Source organism: Anopheles nili, chromosome 3 (genome assembly GCF_943737925.1).
Source record: "Anopheles nili chromosome 3, idAnoNiliSN_F5_01, whole genome shotgun sequence".
Lineage (NCBI taxonomy): Eukaryota > Metazoa > Arthropoda > Insecta > Diptera > Culicidae > Anopheles > Anopheles nili.
This window is the reverse complement of record NC_071292.1, coordinates 40,463,527-40,487,418: the sequence shown is the minus strand read 5'-3', so window position 1 is coordinate 40,487,418 and position 23,892 is coordinate 40,463,527. Positions and strand designations below refer to the sequence as shown.

Sequence of the window (23,892 nt, the reverse complement as noted above, 5' to 3'; positions counted from 1 at the left end):
CTTTACGTTAATGACAAAATATTTATCAACTAAGACTCAGATTTTTGTGCAGACCCATTTGAAAGCACCGTATATTTATTTACCGAAAGTAACAAATAACATTGGGAATAGGAAATAAAAAATAACTGACGTGTATTCATGTACTTGATGAACTTAAATTTTTTTATTTCAATACATGCAAATTTTGTGGAATGTTTTACATTCGATTTATGTTGATAATTGCACTATTACATTATTTATTTAGTTAGTAGCTCACCAATACTGCATGCCTTTGATCTCATCAGCTTCTTCGTCGGAGCTTTCATTAGGGGAGTTTTCATTTGAAATGCAAAATTGTAATCGTTCCAATAAATCCGTTGCTACAGGAGCAAAATCTTCCCAAAAGTTGTCGGGTTCTTTGCCACAAAATAAGTTTTCTTCATCTGGAATTTTAGCCAAACAAAAAGGAAAATAATGAATAACAAGAACAATTCTAAAGTTACTCGTAGAATCACACTTTAGTGAGACTTACCCAATCCTTCCGCTAAATTTGCACACATCAAATCGATCTCAACGTGATCTAATGTTTTAAAAATATCTGCCGTATCGATCAAGTAGTTCCAGATGGCTTGACATGCAATTCCGGCCATAATCCAGTCACGGTTCCTGACACCCCGCTGCAAGATAGACTCTAATATAACGGGGCCCTCCATTTCACGAAACGGAGTTCTGCTAGACCCATCACCAAGCACATTAATTAAAACCCCACAACAAGTCACCATTAGCTCGTCGTTGTTGGAAGTTAAACAGCGCTTGAGAATCTGTATTCCATTTTCTTCACAAAATGTCTGGCGTATTGCAACGTTTCGGGTCATATTTCCCAGTACACGAGCTACTTCTGAGCGTGCTGGATTTTGGTCACTGTTTAAAATTATGCACAACGTTCCACATATATCTTTCATACGGTCACAGATGCTTCCTGGATGCATATGGCTAGCCGCTTGTGAATCACCACATTCATAATAATACGACAGATTGTGTAAAGCTCCAAGGGTTGCAAATAACAGCTCTTCTAATTCCGCTGTCTGAAAACAAATTGCAATAATTTAACAGAGATTAGATCGCGATTTTAGAATGTACTAAATGAATGAATATTGATTATGATTGACTTACTTCAGGTTCCTTAACCTTTAGCAAAATATTGAGGAGAATCTCACCCAACGGTTGTTTTTTACTCATTCCATAACCAACTTCACCATTCACACACATGTTGGCAACAATTCGAATTAGCTTTGTCAACACTTCTACAATCGAGTCTCCCATTTGATTCTTTATTGTAATGCTCTTGTTTGCATAGTATTCCAACGCATGTAGTAACGCATCACAGGACACGTCGCAGCAGTAGAATTGGACCCGTGCCGTATCCCAACGGGACATAACATTACCTAAAATATACCCGAGACGGTTGCATGTTGCTAAACCTTTCTCCACGGAATAATTCGTCTGTGTGATCGATCCAAGTAATATGCCAAGCCGTGAAGCAGCTACTGCCAATCGTTCGCAACATTCCGCTCGCTCTGAAAGGGCACTCAATGTGCGAATGATGTTCGCTTGAACCTCTTGCTCTTTAATACACATCTCTGCGGCTCGTACAAGCAACGGTACTGCTTGTTCGATTTGGGCCATAACTTGATCTACATCCTCCGCCCCAGATCCAGACGGCCGGCTCATAGGAAGTTGTCGGTAATCGGACGACTGGCAGACACGAGAACCGTTTGTAACACAACTTCCTGTCAGTGCACGTAATGCACCTGAAAGCTGGAACAGTGCATGTAGAGGAGATCCTGACAGCTGTGCAGTGGATGCGACTTCATTTATCATCTTTAAATGTAACACCATCAGTTGGCAGAGGCCATGTTTTGCCAATCGAAACGCTAGTGTTCTCAGAGGAGCATTGCCGACACTTTCATTGCTGCAGTCGTTATAGTCTGCGCTGCCAGATCCATTAGTGGAGCCTGTGAGAAACCGAACTGCTCCGTAACCGTAAATGCAAGCTTCTGGATCATCTAGTGGTGATGCCCGTCCAAGTCCGTCTACCAGTAGCTCTGCAATATATTATAGAATATTATGAAACTGACCCACTGCACAAGCTGCGCCAGGAAAATCATACCAGGAACATCACTGTCCATGAAAAGGTTATCATTATGCTCATTGCGAGCTATTTTGAAGACAAGTTTGCAGGCTCCGGTTAGGTTGCTTCCCGTAACGTTCATCTATGAATGTACAGATATATGACAATGTGTTCATGAACAACTACGAGAAATGTATTTATTACTAAATCTATGCACTTACCGCCAAAACAATGCATGCCACCAATAACAGGATTCTCGAAGAGGAAGCTTCAACCAACCCATATAGTGCTCCCAATACGGCCCCGCGCCAACTTCCGCGAGAACCCTTAACTCTTACATAAAGTTCTTGTAAAATCTGTTGCAATTAACACAATGAAAACAACTTTGTTGAGTAACGGTGTACATATTATCAACTCTAATCCACATACCCCACTTATATGTGCCGCTGTGCTTTCATCACAATCTTTTAGTCCTGCATGAACCTTCAGCATCTCAAGTAGAGATTCCGTTGTTGATTGTAGCAACAGATCATTGCTTCTTCTAAGCAGTTTACTCTGATCTTCAATAGTGTTCTGCAAAATTATTATCAACGCCTTTTATTTATTTACATATACTAAGTGTAACAGATTCATGAACTTTACCTTACGTCCCACCTCTGATACCACGCTGGTTGGCAATTTTTCATCCAACGATTGAACTTGACGTCTCTTTAAAGGATGGTTCTTTACAATACTATTAAGTGAATCATGTTGTAAGGGCGGATTTGAATATTTGTTGGACTGAAGAGAAGCTCTATCCTCGTGAGGCTCGTAACGAGATACTAATTGAAATTTATTAGATTTATAGGTACAGTCTGTATGTAACGTAGCAGGCAACGTATATAACAATATTTAAACTATATATGTTTTTATTTTAATTAAAAAGAAAATGCGACACATTCACACATAAATGGATTTAAAAAAATCATACTATGAATACTGCATGTATAAAACCTACGATCAAACCATATAGGTACGAGAAAATGCATTCTGTCAACACCTTGAATGACCCAAATGATGAAACTGATGTGATCAAACCCCTTAAAACTTATTCTTGACAACACTGCAGTACCACCACGTCCGCAAATCGATCGATACTTACTATTTTCCAATGATCCAGCACAAGTCTGAGCAACACTGACGAGAGCTGGAAGCTTTTCTCTACCCGCAATTTGTCCCAAACCCTCTCGCCCTATGGTATTGCTGCTAAACGTATTTACCGACTCAGATCGTGAAACACTTAATCCAGTTTCACCGCACGATTGTATGGGCTCCAATGAGGGTAGAGTGTGAGCTCCCTGCTGAAGATATTTCAAGCTGATCGCACTTGGAGGTCGACCCGGGGGAGCTACCCTACCGTACAGTTGCCTTCTTGGTTCACGTGGCGTTATTGGACGCCGAGCCGATACTAAACGTGTACCTCCTACGCAGCAAGACAAACGCGGCAAAACATTAGAATATATTTTAAGAAATCTTTAACCTACACAATAATCTTTACCTCCAGCCAGCATGCTCTTCGCTTCACTCACTATCTCTGCACTTGTTTTACGTACTAACCGACCTGGTCCCTTGGAACGCTGATTCATAAATGGTGAAACACTGTTGTCTATATTCGAATTTCCAGATGGATCCATGATTTCGCGCAGGTTTTCCATTGCTAAGCTAGGGTAGATTATCTGTTTTCCACACGCGGCCCCATTGGTGTGTTATTTGATTCATTATCAACGATCAGCTATTACAGCACACCTGTTTTCTGAGGTTTGCGATACTTTTTTTTACACTACAACCAGAAACTATATTATACGAGCTTATTTTTCATTCTGTTCCGAGCCAGCCTAAATGTTAATATACATCTCTCAAATCTCACCTTGTCCAAACTGAGTAGTAGGCAAATGACCCCATCGAACAACGTTCATCAAGCATGCGTTAATTTAATGTTTGGTTGCTATAGCAATCATGTGTCAACATTAACACTTTGGCTGGATTTTCTAGTTCATATGTAGCAGATCTAACATGTGGACATATGGCCTATAGTTGCTGGACTAGCAAATAACTAAGGCTGAGGAGTAACAATCCAAAACACGGACATACACGGAATATCGGAGGACTCAGGAAGCTGGAGTTTTCCATCGTACCATGATAAAACCTCGGCAAAGAAGAACAAGAGCTAATTATAACTTTTTACTGTGTCTTCACCGTTAAAACAGTGTCCCTTATTCTAGAAAAAAATTATTAGCTCATTTTTTAATGATTTTCAAATATAAAAGATGCTTCAATTTTTCCTTTCTGTCCTTGACTGGAAGCGATTGCTTTGTTAAAGAAGATTTCATGTTATAAAGAAACTTGTAATTTACATCTGCGATGCTAAGAGCTAATAATCCACCATGATTAACTTTCAGATATGATAGAAAAAAATATAAATAATTGAACCCTTTCGCTGGGGGTCCTTTTTGTGATTGTATTGTTTCAATCCTCTTGAGTGTTTCATATTGAATCAAAGGACATACCCTTAACTTAAAACAATTATTAACGTTAAAAATATTTAAAAAAATACGTACTATTCTTTAACATCTTACAAGAAACATATTACCAACTGTTTTGAAAGAAATCTTTAAAATTCAACGTTTTAGAGTTTCATGGATAAATGATTTATGGTATTGAGTATGAATGCAGTAGAAATTGTTCAAAAAGAGCCGTGAGTGTTGAAGAAAGTAAGAAGAAATGATTCGTGATTGTTGGTATATGTCTGAAAGTATATATCCGAAAAACCAGGTCATGTCTTACCATATTTGTTCCCGCACAACATTGGTCCGTCATTTTATGTGAATGTATGATCCGAACATATTTCTTTCTTTCTAGTGGCTAATCTTTCAAATCGATAAGCAACTCTTGAAAAATAGGACAAACTATATTCGCATTTAAAACTACGAAAGCTTTTAGCATTTTTACTCTTCGGTATTTTATTAAGAGACGAACTTTTGTTTCTGTAGCATGTAATTATATACATTAAGGTTCTACCAAAGCCAGTCTCCCTTGCATTATAAATATTCAATCACGTTGAATATTCGTATACGAAAGAAGAAGCCGCATCGAATAATTTAATTCACTAAAACCAAAAATATTATTGCGATATTCGTTCTAAACAAGGTTTGATTTTCATGTTTTCTACCAAAAGCGTTTTTAAGAAGATTGTTTAGTTTTATGCACAATTATAAGAAACATCATATTTGTAATTACTGGAAACAATTGTTTTCTGTAGACCTTTCTACGTCCGTTTAAGTGGCTTTCGCATGTTATCAAACTATCGGGTAAACAAATACACTGCAAAGAGGGGTTCATCCTATGGTTAATTATGTTTGATATTAAATGACATCACATAATTGAGAGGAACGATAACTGAACCATTCATTCGTCCCATGTGATATTCAATGGGACCATTACAAATTGCACCAATTGTAGTCGAGGTCGAGGTGAGAACAAAGTACTAGGAAAACGAGCAGAATTGTAACAGTTATGCACATGCACATTCGGCACGTATCTCAAAGATCCAGTTCGAAACCTGTTCGATAAGCTCTTTATGTGCATTTTCCTCTTTGTTTTTCATTCGACTTACAACATTTTCATTTCTTGCTCGAATGCTTCTGAGTATGCTATTTTTCTACAATGCATTGTTAATCGCTTGTACCCCCATCGATTAGCTTCTGCTGATGGCAATTTTTTTGTTCGGCTTTTGTTTGATTCCCAAATGATGCTGGATGTGATTCTGAAATTTAGAAATAATATTGTATGTAAATCGTTTTCCAACCTATTTCCATATGCCGTTTTCTTACTTTTAAATCCGCCTCGACGAAAAATGATTTATCACAGTGCGGACATTTGTGACATTTCTGTTTTTTATGACGCTGCTCATGGATGTTTAACTGATAGTTAGAGCTGAATTTCTTTTCACACATCGAGCATTCAAATGTTTTCTAAAACAATCACATAGTTTATACTCTACTCGGATGTGTTGATTACTTATCGGTACCTACCTCAAAATGTGTTTGACGATGGCGATACAAAATAGATTTCGATTTGAACTCCTTATTGCAAATGCTGCAAGTAGGTATTTTGTTCACCTTCTTAAATGTAAGAATAAGAAAAGCACCGGTTAGCAACACAAAATTGATTGGTATTCACTCAATTTAAGGGAAAAATAATCACCTCGTGTGTTTTCATATGCATTCGAAGCATACCCGGCCCTCGGAAGCTTTTATGACAAATCTCACATTCCGGTTGCTTTTTACAATTTGCCTGACAAGCATAAAATACGATATATGATTTGCATCCGTTCGTCATGCCAACATAGGCGATCGATTTACCTTGATCCAATTTGTGTGCGATGACATATGCAGATGTAACCATTTCGGCTGGTTAAACTCCTTGTGGCAAAGATTACAAACATACCGACCCGGACTAGGACACGATGTTTGAAAAGCTAAAAATTCCGCTGAATGCACACAATGAACAGCCAATAATAGTTACAACGTGTTTAACGTAAAAAAAAAACATAAATATATATGCATACCTATCTGCTTTTCTTCGTCGTCCGTCTCCTCGCATTCTGTTTCTGCATAATATTCCATTTCTGTCTCATCCATTCCACCAGATTCTTCTATGATTTCATCCGTTTCAATCGTTTCATCATCAGGAAGAATATAATCAACTTCCTCGTCCAGCTTATCATGCATTGGCGTTTCCGTTTCACTTTCCTCCAATTCGGTCTGCTCAGTTTGCTGAACTGTAATGTGAGGTTGCGGCTGTAACTGATGCGCATGCAATCCATCGCCAGACATAGTACTTGCAGAAGGCGCCGTGACCATCACGGGGACGGAAGAAACTTTTGCAAGAAAACAAATAGGAATCATATAGAATTCATGAAATGCAAATAAATACAAATTTATTACCATTTTCCAGGTATTGCGTTTCACCTAGATCAGGTTGCACTATAATTTCGCAGCGATCGTCAGCCGTTCGTTGAATTTGCAGAACCTGCGCTGGATGACCGTTTTGTGTTATCATTTGTACTGTATTGTTTGGACCTTGTATGAACTGCCCGATCGATGCCGCCTGAAATTGTGGCGTTGTTTGAATAATTTGCTGCCCAGTGGCCGTGGTTATAATGTGGCCAGTGTTTATGATCTGCGCTCCAGCATTGATCAACTGTGCACTTGTCAGAATCATGGCAGGGGCAGCGACAGGCGTTTCCGTTTGGATTGCCTGCATATCCGTCCGCTGGATATGCAGTTCGTGTAGTTGCGGGGGTAACAGGGCCGGAGCTACTGGTTGGAGTTTCGGTGGATTTAAGTTTATTTTTGGCATTTCAGCCTGAAGAGATACTTTCTGTTGCTGTTCCGGTATAACTGTGATGCCTTTGATGTATTGCCGCAGTGCTATGTCAGACTTTTCCACACGCGTCTTAAACGCATGACAGCGACTTACTTGATGAATGCATTGAACACAGATTTTGTCTGGCCAGCCATCCATCTGATCAATCTACAAATACATATTTTTTGTACATCAGCCTGTAGGCTTGTTTTCATGCTAAACGATTTCTGTTACTTACCTGTATTTTGGCAATCTCCATCAGCATTTCGGCAACCATTTCCCCGAAAAGAGGCCGCATTTCTTTCTTAACAACTAAACAAATGCGGCAAATCTTGTCCAGCTCAATATTTCTCACTAAAGGCTGTTCCATTATGTGACTGAAGACGGTACAACTATACTATTCCTCTTTCTTCAAGTTTGCGATCGTATTGTTACTTCTCAGAAATATCTTCACTTGAACTGTCCTACACACATACGTTCTGCACAAATTGCTACAAAAACGTGCATTGCATCGATAGTTCCTTGTCAAGTACAACTTCTCGAACCTTTCTCGAACGCAATATCACTCAATCAATACTGCACTTACACCTTATTTTGAGACAATAATTCTACAATTGTTACCTACACTTCGATGTAAACAAAAGGAAAAACTTTTATCACACTAAAAATGCAAACATGGCAGCGTCGTAAATCGGTTTTGACTTTTCTAGGCCATCAGCGAGATGACAACTTTAAACGATAAGTTCATGAAATATTTCAATCAAATCAGAACGATGATAGATCTTTAATTTCGGTCTCGCATGCTCCAAGAAACACACTCAACAGCTCCGATTTATTTTCTAAATAGTGTGAAGTACCTCTTCAATTGCTTATTTTAAACGATAAATTTAGCTATAAGAATCACATGTTCGATCGATGATAAACATTTAATTTCGAGAGCACATCCTTTAAAAACAGTTACCAAAACTTATTTATTTTCAAAATATTATACATTATCATCAAATATAAACTACTAAACTGAATTTGATGCAAATTTTAGTATTTACTTTTCCATTTTCATTTAAATAGCATCAATATCATCTAAATCAACAATAGAAAAAATTGTAAGTGCTTGCGTCAAGATAACAATTAGCAAAAATTATAGTAAAAAGTAATTTATCTAGTAGTTTAGCATTTACCATGTTTTCGAAAGCAACTTTCATTATTCACAACAATTTGTAGACTAACTTCACCAATTCGCGTTTTAATTGATTGATCACATGTTTCATAACATTTTATCATCATTGATGATTGCATAAAGAATTATGAAAATTACTTAGATAAAGTTTCATATAAGCTTGGATTTTTAAACAGTCACTAAATCCATCTATTCAACGATCTTATTTACTTTCCTAATGATGCAAAAAACCAAAAAAAGAATCCTTAACCATTCGAGACCAAGTACCGTTACACGCCATTCATATTTAAATTTTAATCTAATCTTTTGAAAACTGATTTTGCCCCAGCAAGACCGTACACCGCTGAAGTCTTGCCACCTTTTCAAGAGCTGTTCCAAAACAAGCCAATTTGTGGTATCTCTGCTACAAAAAGGGGAAATCTAGTGTGAGGAAATTCCGATTTAAGTAGATCCCCAGAGAGATACTCGAAGGAGAATGGTTTTCAAATCCATCTCATTTAAGCTGACGTTTGAATCTGGATTTTTTTTCTTTTCTCTGATACACATGCATGTGTGAGACTTTTTTGTATTTAGAATGTTGGTTTCCATGTGTTGTCTAATTTTGAACCTAATTTTGGGTCTCTACTCTTGCGAGTGTGTTTACTAGAGAGTGACTCCCTAGCGATACATATGGACCTTATAATTAAACTAATGAGTCCATCCTCAGCTTTTATAGAGCAAATTTTGGAAACAAACTTAACTCTATTTACGCACGAATAATGGGAGTTTAAGTCAGAAATGAATCTTAAATACTAATAACTTTCGATTTGCCTGACATTTGGTACGTACTGTTTTGATTACCTTTTTTTTCGACTAGTGATAGAGTTTTACAAAGAAGTATATTTTCAAAACTTTGATCAGGTAATGCTTCAAAATCCCAAAGCATTCAACTAATAAACTAATAATTTAGATTGTATCAAAAAGCGTTTGAGACTAAAGCATCATAAATGTAAAATAGATGAATAAAGAAGGTTCTATTGAATGGTCTTGTATGGGATGCGAGAGCAAGAACAAATTAGTGAAATAGTAGCGGGAAGTGTTTAAAATAGATAATGAGTGGGATTGGATTGAGAACAACAAAGAAAAGGGAACGATAAGGTGAGTACGTTTGAAGACAAGGAGCGACATTCGCGGAAGAAATATTGTTTGGTTGGATGGAAGGGTATGATTGACTAAGAAAAATTGCACCTATTGCATTTGTGGGAAAAATAAAATTGTAGACAATAAAGAAACAAAAAACTAAGCTTTTATTTAAAATTCTTTAAGACATATGAAAGAAATTAAGATACAATCATCAGCTGACACTAAAAGATTCTTAAAAATGGAAGACATCCTTAGCATTTTGCACCGATTCCTTCTCGCCTGGGCTTTTGATGAACTAGTAGAAAGGTACTACAATCTCAATGGTGCAAGATTTTGTTCAAGCATAAACCGCAATTTTCGAAAGACTCAACTTTACCTGTTCTTAGCAAATACATCACATATCTTAAGCAAAAAGTCAGCAATTCTGGCTACGAAACACGCGCCTGGGTGCTGGCAGTCGTTGGGATGACGAGAGTCGACGCTGGAGTAATACAAAACATTTGATGCTCCAGTACTCACATACGGCTCTGCGAAATGGATCTACCTTGAATAAATATATTTTGTTTAAGCAACACGTTCGGGATGAAGATGCTGTGTAGTCGCAACAAGGACTCGCGTATGAATTGCCAGGCTCGAAAATCCCGTTTAGGCCACCCACATCACGCTGATAATCTACTAAAAGATTAAATCGTTCCGTTTGAAAATTTAAACAATTCATCTGGTTTTATTTCATAACGCCTTTTCAATTTTTGGATTATGATTATTGATGAACAAAATCCCCTACAGCGCTATTTTTTACCATAGTGGGTCTTTAGAGCCTTTAGCTTTGAGCAAAGATATATCGAAACCCCTGCTTTGGGCGAATGCTTCTTTAGAATCTCGAAGAACCAGAGATGTCAATAAAATGTAATGGTAAGTGTATAGACTCATCCTAGCTCCATATGCATGCAAATCACGTATGTAGATCGTTATCAATTTATAAAATTCTGATGCTGATATCTCGTTAGCTAGCCTAAACTCTCTCGAACTATTACATACACTGTACAAGTCAACTAGCTCCTAGCCCTAGCCAAGGTCAAGTGTAGTTAAAGCAACAAATAGTAAACGTGTATGTTAAAAAAAAACTACTAGATGATAAGCCATCCTTCATGGCTGCGATACGTCCATATCGTAGTCGTATGTTGGCATGGATCGCTATATCTTGAACCTTCACGGACGTACCAACAAACCAATTCATCCCACTCGAAGGTAACGTCTAGCATTCCCATTGATGCATGCTTGCTGCGCTGTTTATTGTCTAAACAAAGTGTACGGCCAGCCTTGCCTACCTGCCCGGTTTTAAAGCAAACGCCACCATCCTAATGAACAAACAGAGGAGCATTTATTCTGCATCTTATACCGAAGGTAATGAATAATCCATCAATGGGGTTTCACTCTCTCTCTGGCATCGCGCGATGCTGCACGCTTACCACTAGGCCGCAGAGGTGCCGTAAAAACGAGACCAATGCAACATCCAACGCCAAATGAGTTCTCAAGTAGTCATGCGCTAGAAGGCACCACGCCGAGACCTGGGCGCGACTATCGACACGCGTGGTACGCGGCAGTGCTAGAAGATAAAGTTATTAATTCATAAATGGCGATAAGTGTGACAACATCCGACCTTCCGTTTCAACCAACCAACGGAGGCTTTTGCAGGCTCTTTAACACACGCTGAAGGCTTTCTTGCCGATGTTCTCTCTCTCTCTCTGTCTCGTTTGCGCACGAAGGCTATCCTCTTTTCACCCATGCTAAGCACGTTGCTCGGGCTCGATCGCGATGATTCCTCTTCAGCGACCTAGTGTCGCGTTTTGAGGTTATAATAAAAGCACCCACTAACGTTTGGCGCACTCACTCGTGGGAAAAGGTTCAGTTTGTGTTTGACGATGAAATGGTGCGTTCATACGCCGTACTTATGTGTGCCGGTTTTTCTCACTTTTTGTGACATCGTGTCCCCGAAGCTGGCGAGTTCACCAAGTGATCAGCAGGAATCGATACGGGCCTTCCGCCGTTCTCTGGACGATGGCGGGTACGGCCCAACGCTAGCGCTCATCTTGCAGGACTACATTCTCATCAATACCACGGGCACTATTGCCTGGAGTAATCCAGCCTATACCTACTACGACCAGCAGCTGATCGTCGCCATACAGCAGCAATTGGAGGCAGAAAGCGTTCAAGACTATAATGACCATTATCACCTGCAGGCAGATCACGGTTCGTCCTTGTTGCCACTGTATGGTGGCCTTAAGTTTCTCACCTATTACTGTGGCCCTGGTAATTGGTCCGTGGACGGAAACACGGTGCAAAATTCCTACTTCACCAGCATTGATCAGTGCTGCAAGCAACACGACGAGTGTCCGGATACGATCGTCGATCGCCGGGATTATAGCCGATACCAGCACTTACCGTACAAAGCTCAAATTTTTACCAGGTACCAAGCGCAATTCTACCATGGAAAGCCAATGCTAGTGCACTAACGAACATTACTACTACATCTCATCATGCGCCAGGTTAAAGTGCAGCTGTGATGTTGCGTTTCTCAAATGCCTGCAGCATATTTCCACCTTTTTCTCTTATGCCGTTGCCTGGATCTACACCAAGTTTCAGTCCAACTGTTTCGATTACGAGCACCCTGTGATGGAATGCACCACGAAGAAGTGAGATAAATGTTCAAACATTCCCGACCTAACGCATGCAATTTGTACTACAATTTGGGCTTTATTGCAGAAATGATGGCATCTTTACGTCGGAGCGTTGCCTATCGTACCTCGTGGACAATTCCTACTCGAAACGGTGGCAATGGTTCGACATACCGTATATCAGCTCCAACCAGCTGCTCTTTCCTGAGGTAGAGAATCGTTACGACCTGGATTGGTTCAACATCCTTTTCGCAAAGGAAGCATCACGCACAGCCAAACGCCCTGATGCATCGTGATTGCACAACGTTTTGTTAAACACAACCCAAAGATGGCAGTTATCTCTCTCTCTGTTGGCAAAGGAAAATATGATTTATGTTTTTGAAATACTTATAATTAACGTACATCCGCGAAACAGGTTTCAATTGCACTGCTTTTTACATGGCCTCTCGTAAGTGCAAGCTTTCTATGCACTGTGACAATTGCAGGTAACGACAGCAAAAATTAGCATACTACACAAATGTGCTGATACTTATTTATTGATACATTGATATTGATGTCAACAATGGATACTAATTTACTATTCTTTTCGAGAATTATAACGCAATTAGTAGTTTTACAGCAGCTAAACAAAGATAAGTGTCGGCAGGGAAAGAATTTGCATATCAATACAGACATTGATAATTTTAAAAAATGATATCTGATCTTAAAATTTATAAGTAAACACCTTTCAGAAACATGTAGATTTCGCAAAACTATGAATGGTCATTTTTATTGTTTTACGGCACAAAATCTTAATCATGCTATTTCTTTTTCTTGTTTTTGTCTAATAATCTTAATCTTTTTTTATTTTATTGTTATAGCCAAAAGTAATACAGGCTCCTACGATTTAAGCACAACAAATTCCATAGTAGTTTGAAATTCACCATTCTGTACCATAATTAATACTTGTAAGCATTAACAATTAAAAGTTATTAGGTCACAGCTCTATTTGCAATGCGCCGCTTTGTGCTGATGCCAGATATGGAAAAGCGGAAACTAAACTTGATCATTACACGTAAATTTACGGGTTTAATAGAAGCCTTTTCGGGATAAATGCCTCCAATGTGTGGGTGCGTTTATAAGAAACTGATACGTATGAAACAAATTCAACATTTCATTGACAGTACAACACTTTATTATTATATTCAAAGGCACATTGAAAGTATACCAGACGCACTCAATCGATCGCATTTCTTTGGTTGATTGTTGTGTAACGGTACGGCGATTGTACGTACGTCCAGTAGTGCTCTCGGAACGATCTTCGATCTTGCGGCGTACCATTAGTCTCCGATTTCCACGTTTTTCGAGAATTTTTTATTGACTATTATTTGTTCGACTTCTGCTGCATGATGGGGATGTACTTTTCGCTGGGTCGATATTTCCACCGCGAACACAGCTCATCTGCTTCGGTCTCGTTGAAGCCCACTCTGAGCGTGAAAAAGAAGCATAAAAAGCGAATGAAACGTTACTTAGAAAAGGAAAAGTTTCAACTCAACCTTCTGTCGCGCACACGAAAAGCAGATGGAAACATTATTTGCAAAAGCCTTCTCTATCAACGCGAGGTACCGATCACCAAAAAATATACCATTCCTCAAGATTATTACCACGGTCAACATCCTAAAAACCCAACCATCACCGCTACTCTCCCAAAACGCCCATCAACTGTAAGCAGTTTTTACTTCACTCACCATTGACCATGAGCTTCTCGACCAAGCTCAACTGGTTTGCTTCCGCACCTACGAGATGGATCATTCGTTCTTTTCGGCAGTTTCTGTTTTCCATACGAATTACGTTCATTTTTTACGTTTTGTTTGTTTGGTTTGCATAATTGCGTGAAGGAGAATCAATCGTTGTTCTCTTCAGTTATGCGTGTGTTCCAAAGTTCCTGAGGATCAAGCGCAACATGCGCGATGATGTTTCGTTTCACAAGGAACCTTGCGGGGTGCGTATTTGTATGAGAATGTTTTCTTAGTGTTGATAAACTATTGTACATTGTGACAAGTGTAAACTCAGTCTAAACGGAAAACCTTCATAAGGGGTCAAATTAAACACGTAATACACGTGGCGTGCCGTTTACCCATATATGATCGATTTTGCCGTTAACCAATAGCGCGTGTAACCATTTAATGGTCTCACGAACAGGTCCTTAAACAAGCTCTGTGAAATCAAACCGAGCGAATCGGCTTTTAGACGATTGTCGCCTGGGCTGATGAGATCGTTTGAGAATCCCTTATCAAAGGAACGAGAATTTCGCAAAGCATTATGCGAGATGAAAGAGCCCCCAAAAGGCAACGTATACGTTCCAGATCGGTAGAACTGCGTGGGACAATCGAAACTGAAAAAAATGATAAACAGTGTAAGCGAAATTGTAACAAAAAAATTTGGTTAATTCTGGCTTGTTTCCCTGCTTGTTTTTTTGTTGTTGAACTTTTTTGAAAGTTAAAGGATTTTTTTGTTTCAGTGGTATTTTAAATATTGATTATTTTTTTGTTGAGTTTTTGACTGTTGCAACATTTTAAGATATTGAAACTGTTTTTTTTATGCAAAAATACACTCGAATTATGGAACATAAGCGACCCAATTACAAAATAAACAGTGAAATGAGCATTAAGCTTATAGACATTTTAATAAAGCCTATTAAAAATAAGAAATTTATCAATCGACAAAAGTATCTTTGCCTTCACGCGGTTCTAAAAATTCGTGTTCGGAATAATAGATATATTTGAAAATTGGCTTCATATTTAGATTTACAGATAACACACCACAAATAACGGTTTAAAACGAATCATTGCAAAGATGTACGCATTTCAGCAACTTATTGTCGTAAAGCAGAAATACTTTGGGCAGTTTGGAGGGGACATTTTAAAAGGGTTCAACAATTTTCCATCTCCACCGTTCGTCACTTTTTATGTCATTGTGTCTTCACAGCGCCCTGCTGGCCACATGTGGATGCGACTATTTCGTACTTTCGCTTTTCCGCGTTCAGCCACCCCGTGCATCAATTACGGTTCACCCTGAATGTCGAATGTTGGCACTTCACAATGATTTTGATTTTCTCCACCTAAACCACTTCTCACAGGCCACACTCACAGAGTCAAGGTCAGCCAACGTAGGCTCCATCCGGAGCTCGCACCGAAACCCTCCAATATTCCAGTGCCCCTGTTTCGGTTACGACTATTTTACCCGCACGATCCGTTGTTAGATCGATGGGGTGTCTTTTTTTTGCCCCCCCCCCTGGCTGATCCAGTGGTTTGATTTCACACGATCAAGCGCAAGCCACTTAAAGCGATGACCGCAAACCATATTTTTGGAAGCAGCAAAACGGACATGTGCTTGTGAGCTCCTGTTCGCCAGTGCGTGGCCAGTGGTTTATCTTTATCTCCGATGCAACCGTCGAGAGACCGGTCCGTTTCATCCTTAAGCACACAACAACAACAACAACAACAACAACATTTAAAACTGCGTCAACCGTATCGAAAGCGCTGCCCCAAAACAGTCCTTGAAGTTTACTATCCGCACCAAAGCACCGCCGGTTACTGGGTCTTTGCTAATCATCACCCATGCGCCAGCTTGGCCGCTAGAGACAGTATCGCTTTTGGTAGAGGATTGCGACACACTGGCTGGTGGCTGGTCAGGTCCGATGGAAGAGTCTTTAGCATTGTCATGAGCTGAACGATCGCACGAAACGCGTTCTTCTCGTGTCTGTAGGCCTATTAATCAAACCGCATGAACGTGGTCAACACTTGCGAGTGCATTCGCGGCAATGGCTTGTGTTTGCTATTTGACTGAAACTCAAACGATTGTGAACCTTACCTTTGCCAAACCGAACACGGTCTTCGCTCCCCGAAGCATGTCACCTGGACGACATTGAAGAATATGGCACCGAGAGTGTTGGCCGTTTCTGTGGGATGGACGAAAATTGAAGCTACAATTAAAATCCAATCACATTCCTTCGATCTCGCATCGAATAAGATAGCCATCGCTCTCTCACTCGACTCTTCGGGATTTTATTTCACCATCTGGGCGTTCTTCAAAGTTAGCGATTTAAACATGAGCAACGTTTTTCCACACATGTGTGTCGCTTTTTTTACACGACTTTACAACAGTTTAAATAGCCGTTGATGTCACTGTTAACTTAACAGAATAGTTACACTGACTAGAATTGTACAATGTAGATTGACGCTTTGCTAGGAAATATTTTTGAACAGTTAAAGTAGAGCTTTTTTCAATGGCTACAATATGTATATCATTAAACATAAATTCTACATAACATACCAGTGTTTAAGTTCTGCAAACACCTCCTGAATCGAGCGTCACAATCACAATGCGAACGTGTGAAGGCGCCTCGGTTGCATAGTCCTCGGCGACACTCGCCCGGTAAAAGTACATTTGGGCATAGATCATGCTCACGGCAGCACTGATCTTCCGCTGCATACCGACCAACGTCGGAATAGTTCGAAGCGATGTTACCTTTAAAGAAATAATCAATCAAAACAAGTCACGAACGTATTAATTGATGCTTCGTTAAGAACTTTGATGCAGTTAGGCTTGAGATAAAGTTAAGTTAGTAAACTGAGAGGAATGTTACATTTCATAACAATGAACCTTAAGAATGGCTCAAGACAAACATGCAAAACGCTTCCGCAAGACACACGATCTTCGCAAATCAGGAACTATTTTGTTCGATCTCGTTGACCCCCAAATGTGGCTGTTCATATCCAAACATGGCAACAAACCCCTCCACACACACACACACACAAAATGAATGAATTTACGGCCCTGCAGGCGTTAGTGAAATAAAAACCAAACGTTTACTTTTCAAATTAACCCATCAAGTCGTTCGCAGCTATGCAAAGAAAACGAAAAGCTTCTCTCGACCAAACCCCCCAAAGCGATAATTGTGCGTTTAATGTGCCCTGCGCTCAGTGGAATATCCTGGGGCACCTGAGTAATCGGTTGAAGACCTCGTTGGCAACTTCCGGTGCTAAGCATATTAGAGGGCAACAAAACCAGGAACAACAAACCAGTGACCACGTTCTTCGTCTGGGTTAGTTATAAAATCATGTGTAATGTTTTGTAATTTTCAAACCGCGTCTATCGGGAAGTAAAAAAAAAGCCCCCCATTCACAACCGTATCCGTAAATTGTAGCATCTTTCAATGCTCACCTGGTCCACACCACTTTGTGCCGGGATATATAAATCCCAATCCTCCTTGAAGTTCGCCCGAGATGCCGCTTGCCTCACTGCACACTTCTTCCAGCGCTATGACGGACTCTCGTGGGACTTGGCGCATTTTTTTCGTGTCCGATGCCAACAACATACGCTGAATATCGCCACTAAAAGGGAAACAAGTGAAACAAGATACATTAGAAATACCACAAAACGTTTTTCTCATCACTTATCAAAGAAGAAGATGCCTGATTATTAATGCCCTACCAATCGCGCAAATCAGTAACCATTCCGCAGTCTTCCTATTGAGCTTGTCTACTAGTCTTTTTTTTTCGTTGATATCTATTTTAAAAGCCTGCATAAGAGCACCTATGCTAACAGCATTAGACGTCGTGACCTTGAACTTCCGGACGTAATGTCCGCTCAACGTGAAGTACACCCTTCGGTCATGGACCGGTTTTTTCTCTGGCTTTCCAGTTTTGTTTTCAGCATTCCTTACTGCATCATGGGCCCGGTCTAGGACCATTGTAAGCGAGGGTCAATTACCTTCAGTTGTAAACACAGAGTGCGAGTCATTACTTACCGGTCAGAGTGAATCTTGCAATACGGAGGTCGGCTGCTCAGTTCAACCATCCGCGTCATCCGGAAATCGGCCACTAAAACGGAACTGCTGACGACAAGATGCGTCTGTTGCATTATGATCGCTAATTGCACCAGCATCCATGCCGCTCCAGCGAACCAGCGCCCAGTTGAGGTACCGGTTGATCGTATTGACATCATAGATGTAAATTCTACGCAAAGCATAATAAATTTATTCTATTTGTAATTATCAATAAACTAACACATTATTTAATGAGCTAATTAGTCACTTAACTAACATGTTTTAAAAGAGGTAGTTTACACAATATGCGTGCCGTTCTATGTCTATTCTTTCGATGCGATATGGAATTTTGTTTGTAAGGTATTATACTGATACCTGACGGAATGAATAAGCAAAACATTTAGCATATAAGAACTGCTGCTTGTACTGATACTAAATAATTGTGTAGACACCACACCACGCCTACCGGAAATAGATTTTTGTGTCCCAATTCTTTAGACTTATTATGGAGCATACTCTCGCCAAAAAATTGATGTCTTATGTTCCTGTTTTCAGTCAGCAGTTTTGAAGGAACTGAAATACATTTAATAATTGTGTTCCGAATTTCGGCATAGTTTCATCGGTTTGATTGTCCTTCACTCATTTTGCACGGGTGGCGATTGCACAGGAACAAAAAGCCAGCAAGCTTTTTTCATGCCCGTATTGCATCATTTGTACGATATTCGTTGGACCGATGAATACTGATGAACCACTGGTTTCTAAGCCTAGGAACTTGCTTTTCCGGTTGCTTTTCTCCAGCCGCAATCGGCCACCTTTTGCTCGGCATTTCAGTGATAATGACCTCGAGAAGTGACGATGAAACGAAGAGGGGCGCACAAACGAAATACGTTGAAAAAGTCCATTGATCTTCGATTGGCGCCGAAGACGTTGGCTGAGATCGCTAGCAGATCACGATGCTTATGCTAATCATAGTGACCTTCAAAATCCTAACCTCTCCGGTCGGCTTTGTTTGTTTATACCCGTACAGTGACAAAATGCTATCCAAACCTACCTTCACGCTAACCACCTCCTAGTCTTTGCCTGTATTTTCTATATAGATTGTTAGAAAAGGTTATCATCCGTTTCGTAACGCTATTCCGCCAAAGCTCTGATGGCTGAGTTGTTCTTCACATTGCTGTTTGCTAGATTCACCTATATTTTCTATTTCAATTACAACATAAGGTTAAAATCTGTACCGTAAAGCTGCTGGTTGAATTGTTCTCCACATTGATGTTCGCTATATTGAGCTAATTTTGCAATATAAATTATTGGACACGGTTAACATCCGTTTCGTAACGGTGTTCCGTCTAAACTCCGATGGCTGATGCTGAGTTCTTCTCATTGCGGTGTCCATAACACCGCGGGAGAAAATTGATGCCAAACTGCGTTCTATGCGTTTTGCTCTATTTCCCAGCCAAAGCGAAAAACAATCGAAATATGCTAATATAACCGTGCTGGCCCGAATGAAAGAATCGACCAACCGAAATAAAATAAAAAATCGTCCCTCTATGGTATCAACAAGAGGAACAACAGTTTGTGAATTGCGACATTTCGTACCAACATCACCCCAAAAGGTACGCTACTCCACATTCTTCTTCAATCTAAATCAAATTATTCACTTGAGACGTATGCACGACGACGTAGATTAACGCCTGAAAACGGTATCTGTTATCTGCCAGGTTCATGCTGGGTCAATAGCGATGGAAACTACTACAATTCCAAACGCAGTGTAACTTTTCAAAACATAGTATTCCACCTCGAAGAGTGTTTTATAATAGTTTGCCAATCAATCTGCATTGATTACGTTCACCAACAAACTAACAAAGCTAATGCTTCTCATCAGTAAGATGTCCATCCGACACTGATAATCCATACGAAACAGCTTCGATTTGCTGGCACCTTTATCACGACTAATCAAACCATCGCTTCCGTCTTCAAAAGGATCATTGCAAGCGTGTTCAAGCAAAAGTTGACTGCTCGAATCATATCTGCTTCAACGTTTCAACACACGCAGTCCTTAAAGAACTCGTTAATTTTGCCGCAACTTGTGCACATAATTACCTTTACGTTAGGTTCCAAATGCACTTCTTCCAACACAACAACAATTGGCGCTCTCAATCATACACCACAAAAACCACGTTCACGAGCTCGTCCCGAAGAATTAACCTTCGATTGAAGTCCGCGATCTACCGCGGACCGACCCGTGTCGTTACAAAGTCAAATGTCAACTGATGCGCGAGTCGCGCGGACCTCGCGGACAATGCTACTCTCCCATAACGTGTGTGTTTGTGTGTGTACACCGGATCGGATGATGCGATGGATGATACGGGTGAATGGAAGCGATGCTGATCCCCATCCGTGGTTGACTGTGGGATTGCCAATCAAAGATCATAGTAGGCGCGATTGGTCGAAAAGCCTTGGAAGTCTGCTGGTGTCTTTGATAAAACACTACGGCATATAGCTCGTTTAACTATTGCAATAGGACTATAATGCCGTACTTCTTTTATTAACGAATCATAAAAAACGAAATGTTTTTATTTTTTTATTGGAAAACGTACTCTGAAGATATACACGCCCTTGTGCACGGCAGTCTATTTTTTTCCTTATACTTACTCGCACGAAAAGCGCTCATTTATCAATTTATCTGTGTAGAATGTAGCTATTTTGAGCTTTTCCATTAGTAGAATAATGCTATCTTTGTTTTATTCGTTTCATATACTCTCTGCAACCTACATTTTGTTTCCTTTCAATATACAGCTACAATTATTAATTATTTTAAATTTCATATAACATCATGGTTGGTTACATGATATCAACATAATGCTTAGACAAAAAATTGGTACCGTATTTTATCGAGTGTAGTGCGCACCTAAATTTTACAACCAAAATTTTGGGAATTTTTTTTCGAAAACAAATTATGTACAAAAATCAAAATGAGCAAGTTCAATCATTATGACCTCCTTTGAATTCTTCATCAACGCTGTCGGTCTCGTCAAGTTTCAGATCAGCTACATCTTCAAGGTCTGAATCGTCATCTTTGTAGAGATCACTATCTTCTTTTTGCAATTCCCGTAAACCATTTGAAATTCCCATTTTATTCACTACCTTTTTTTATGGCACCCCAAGCATTAAGGACCCATTGGCTAACTTGTGATATTGTAGGCCTTCCTGTAGGCGTATGACTCTGACCAGCGAGATCCATCATCCACATGTTCCACTCCCCTCGAATTGCCTGCTTCACGGGTTTGTTGATGGAGACATCCAGAGGCTGAAGCTGTTATGTCCCTTCGGGAATGACCGTTGAATGAGTATTCATGCTCGCTTGCTTATTTGGTGACCTCCAAATACAGTGCGCAGGTACTATTTTATCAGTATTTTTTAAGGTGCGCACTATACTCGATAAAATACGGTGAATTAATTATAAATCCCCCAAATATTTATCAGCTCTTCACCAAACTAACCCCTTCAGAGAAATCTCATTCAATACATTACCGTTTTCTCAAAAAAATGTTCTATACTATCGAAACAATCTCATTTGCCATTTTCCCTGAACGACCATCAAGTTCATCAAATTATTGCTTCGATACATTCAAATTTTAACTTAACGGTGAACGTCGAAAATATATCCGCAGCCCACAACAGTTCAGTATCAAATGATTTTTAGAAACTGTTTGGAGACAGATAACCAAAACTAAAGCAGGCTACCTTTACAACACATTAATTATAAAGGATACAATACTGCGATAGTTGATCGTCATAACTTCAGACCATACAACATATGATATCAACTATATTGTTAGCTATGTATATATTTTATAAGTTTGAAATATTATTAGTTTTGTTTTAAAAAAAGATGTTTTATGTGCTTCTGCTTACCAGGGCATTTCAATCCAGTTCTGTAAACTAGGTTCGATTGAAAATTGATCCTGTTCCACTCCGTTCCCCATTTTGATTTAACTCAGGACTAGATTAGATCAATATTGAGTTATTCTCTGTAAACGACGCATGATGCTAGAGTAATCAATAATAATAATCGGTTTGGCAAGACAGATAAAATTCTAAAAAGTACCACTTCCGTTTAAGCTTATGTTTCAAATTCAATAAACACAGAGAAACATAAAACTCGAATGCCAGTTCCACGTGAAATGTTATTTTAAATGTTAAAAAATAGATTTTAAAATTGGAATGCAATAATGTAGTCATTTTTACGCAACTCGTTGTGCCGTTTGAAATTCATCTTGGAAGTCGACGAAAAATTGTAATAAAAATGGAATATAGTATAAATTACAATGCAAGGAAAACAGCTCCATTCCACCCATACAAAGATCATTGTCATCATTGTCTTGTTGCTTCTCAAAGTATTCTATATAAAGCAACAGTAAAAACGCCAGTTTATTTATTATTTCATTTTATTTTGTTTGCTTCTTTGTTTTTTTTTTACCTTTAGTTATGTGTTATCTCACTATCTACTCGGTCTTATATTCATATCATATCGGTTCATTTGTTACTTGTATCTCTTTCCGCGTCCTATATTTTATATATTCACTGCCACTGCAAGAAACAGCTTCTATTTAGTTTCTCGCGTTCTTGCAATATTTGTATGGTTCCTTTTTTTTCGCTAATGTTGTATCATTCTTATGTCATTCACTCAATATAATTCGTTTTCTTACTTGTTAAATTGCAACGTACATGCAAGTGACCCTTTCATTGTTTAAAGTTTATTTTAATCATTTAACCCAATCGGTACACTATTCGTAGAAAACTTAAAAAACAAAATAATACAAAAAAAAATATGTAAACTAAGAACGCCAAACAAAAGTGAATTGCAAAAAAGATCGCAACACAACACTGGTCATATTTTCCAGTTATGTTGCTATAGCCCGCCCACCTTCTCTGCCTTCTTCTTGCTACTGTACACAGGGTGTCCTTCCGTGAATAATATTCCTTCTTTGCGTGATAGGTTGTTTCTTTTTTATCTTATTTCGCTTTCACTTTTCATCAGTTACAATTCATCTTGCTCGTCTTTGCTATTTCTCTTTCTACACGTTTTGCTTATTTAGTCACTGTCATTCCCATTGACGAGTATTTCACTCGTGCTAATCATACAGTGGGTACGAGTCACAGTATATTTTTTTTGTATAATTTTCATTCAACATACTCTTACTATTTGACATTTTATAAGTTATCGGTCACCACCAGAACCCAAATGACACCCATGATAACTAAGACGACACGTTCGGTAAATCGGTTGAATGTACTGTTTCACGCACGCCTATCAAGCATCTACGTCGGATTTGTTCAAGCAATCTAGTTAAAACGCTTGATTAAGCCATGGTACCCAAAACGGCAATCATTCCACATGTTTCCTTTTTTTATTGCAAACGCTCGTGCTTTAGCGGCAGCGATTTAACACAGGTTATCCAACAACCGCAATCGTTTCCACTTGGTTGTTTTGTGTGTTTTGCTTATGACTTACGTTGTTTCGGAACTGCCTACCACATTTCAAGAAGTATTCATGAATTAATGCAACATAATCATGAGTTAAAACATTTCA

General features: G+C 39.2%; 3 protein-coding genes and 1 pseudogene across 3 annotated transcripts; 1 reads left to right on the top strand and 3 right to left on the bottom strand.

Moving 5' to 3' along the window:
* Positions 1-252: 252 nt before the first annotated feature.
* LOC128726378 (armadillo repeat-containing protein 2) lies at positions 253-3,804 on the bottom strand. Its single transcript, XM_053820183.1, has 9 exons — positions 3,648-3,804; positions 3,252-3,572; positions 2,753-2,931; positions 2,540-2,683; positions 2,332-2,466; positions 2,150-2,252; positions 1,153-2,084; positions 512-1,064; positions 253-422 (listed from the first exon to the last, which is right to left on the bottom strand). The coding sequence occupies exons 1-9, from the start codon at positions 3,802-3,804 to the stop codon at positions 253-255; spliced, it is 2,694 nt and encodes an 897-aa protein (XP_053676158.1).
* Positions 3,805-5,773: 1,969 nt separating this feature from the next.
* LOC128726375 (zinc finger protein 26) lies at positions 5,774-7,886 on the bottom strand. Its single transcript, XM_053820179.1, has 8 exons — positions 7,755-7,886; positions 7,096-7,684; positions 6,717-7,028; positions 6,511-6,638; positions 6,353-6,442; positions 6,181-6,270; positions 5,980-6,120; positions 5,774-5,912 (listed from the first exon to the last, which is right to left on the bottom strand). The coding sequence occupies exons 1-8, from the start codon at positions 7,884-7,886 to the stop codon at positions 5,844-5,846; spliced, it is 1,551 nt and encodes a 516-aa protein (XP_053676154.1). The 3' UTR covers positions 5,774-5,843.
* A 3,838-nt stretch (positions 7,887-11,724) lies between these two features.
* Positions 11,725-13,206, top strand: LOC128726121 (uncharacterized; annotated as a pseudogene).
* Positions 13,207-13,599: 393 nt separating this feature from the next.
* On the bottom strand, positions 13,600-20,530 carry LOC128722982 (group 3 secretory phospholipase A2-like). Its single transcript, XM_053816682.1, has 6 exons — positions 20,400-20,530; positions 18,282-18,489; positions 17,696-17,865; positions 16,805-16,999; positions 16,343-16,430; positions 13,600-13,956 (listed from the first exon to the last, which is right to left on the bottom strand). The coding sequence occupies exons 2-6, from the start codon at positions 18,476-18,478 to the stop codon at positions 13,854-13,856; spliced, it is 753 nt and encodes a 250-aa protein (XP_053672657.1). The 5' UTR covers positions 18,479-18,489; positions 20,400-20,530; the 3' UTR covers positions 13,600-13,853.
* Positions 20,531-23,892: the final 3,362 nt, after the last annotated feature.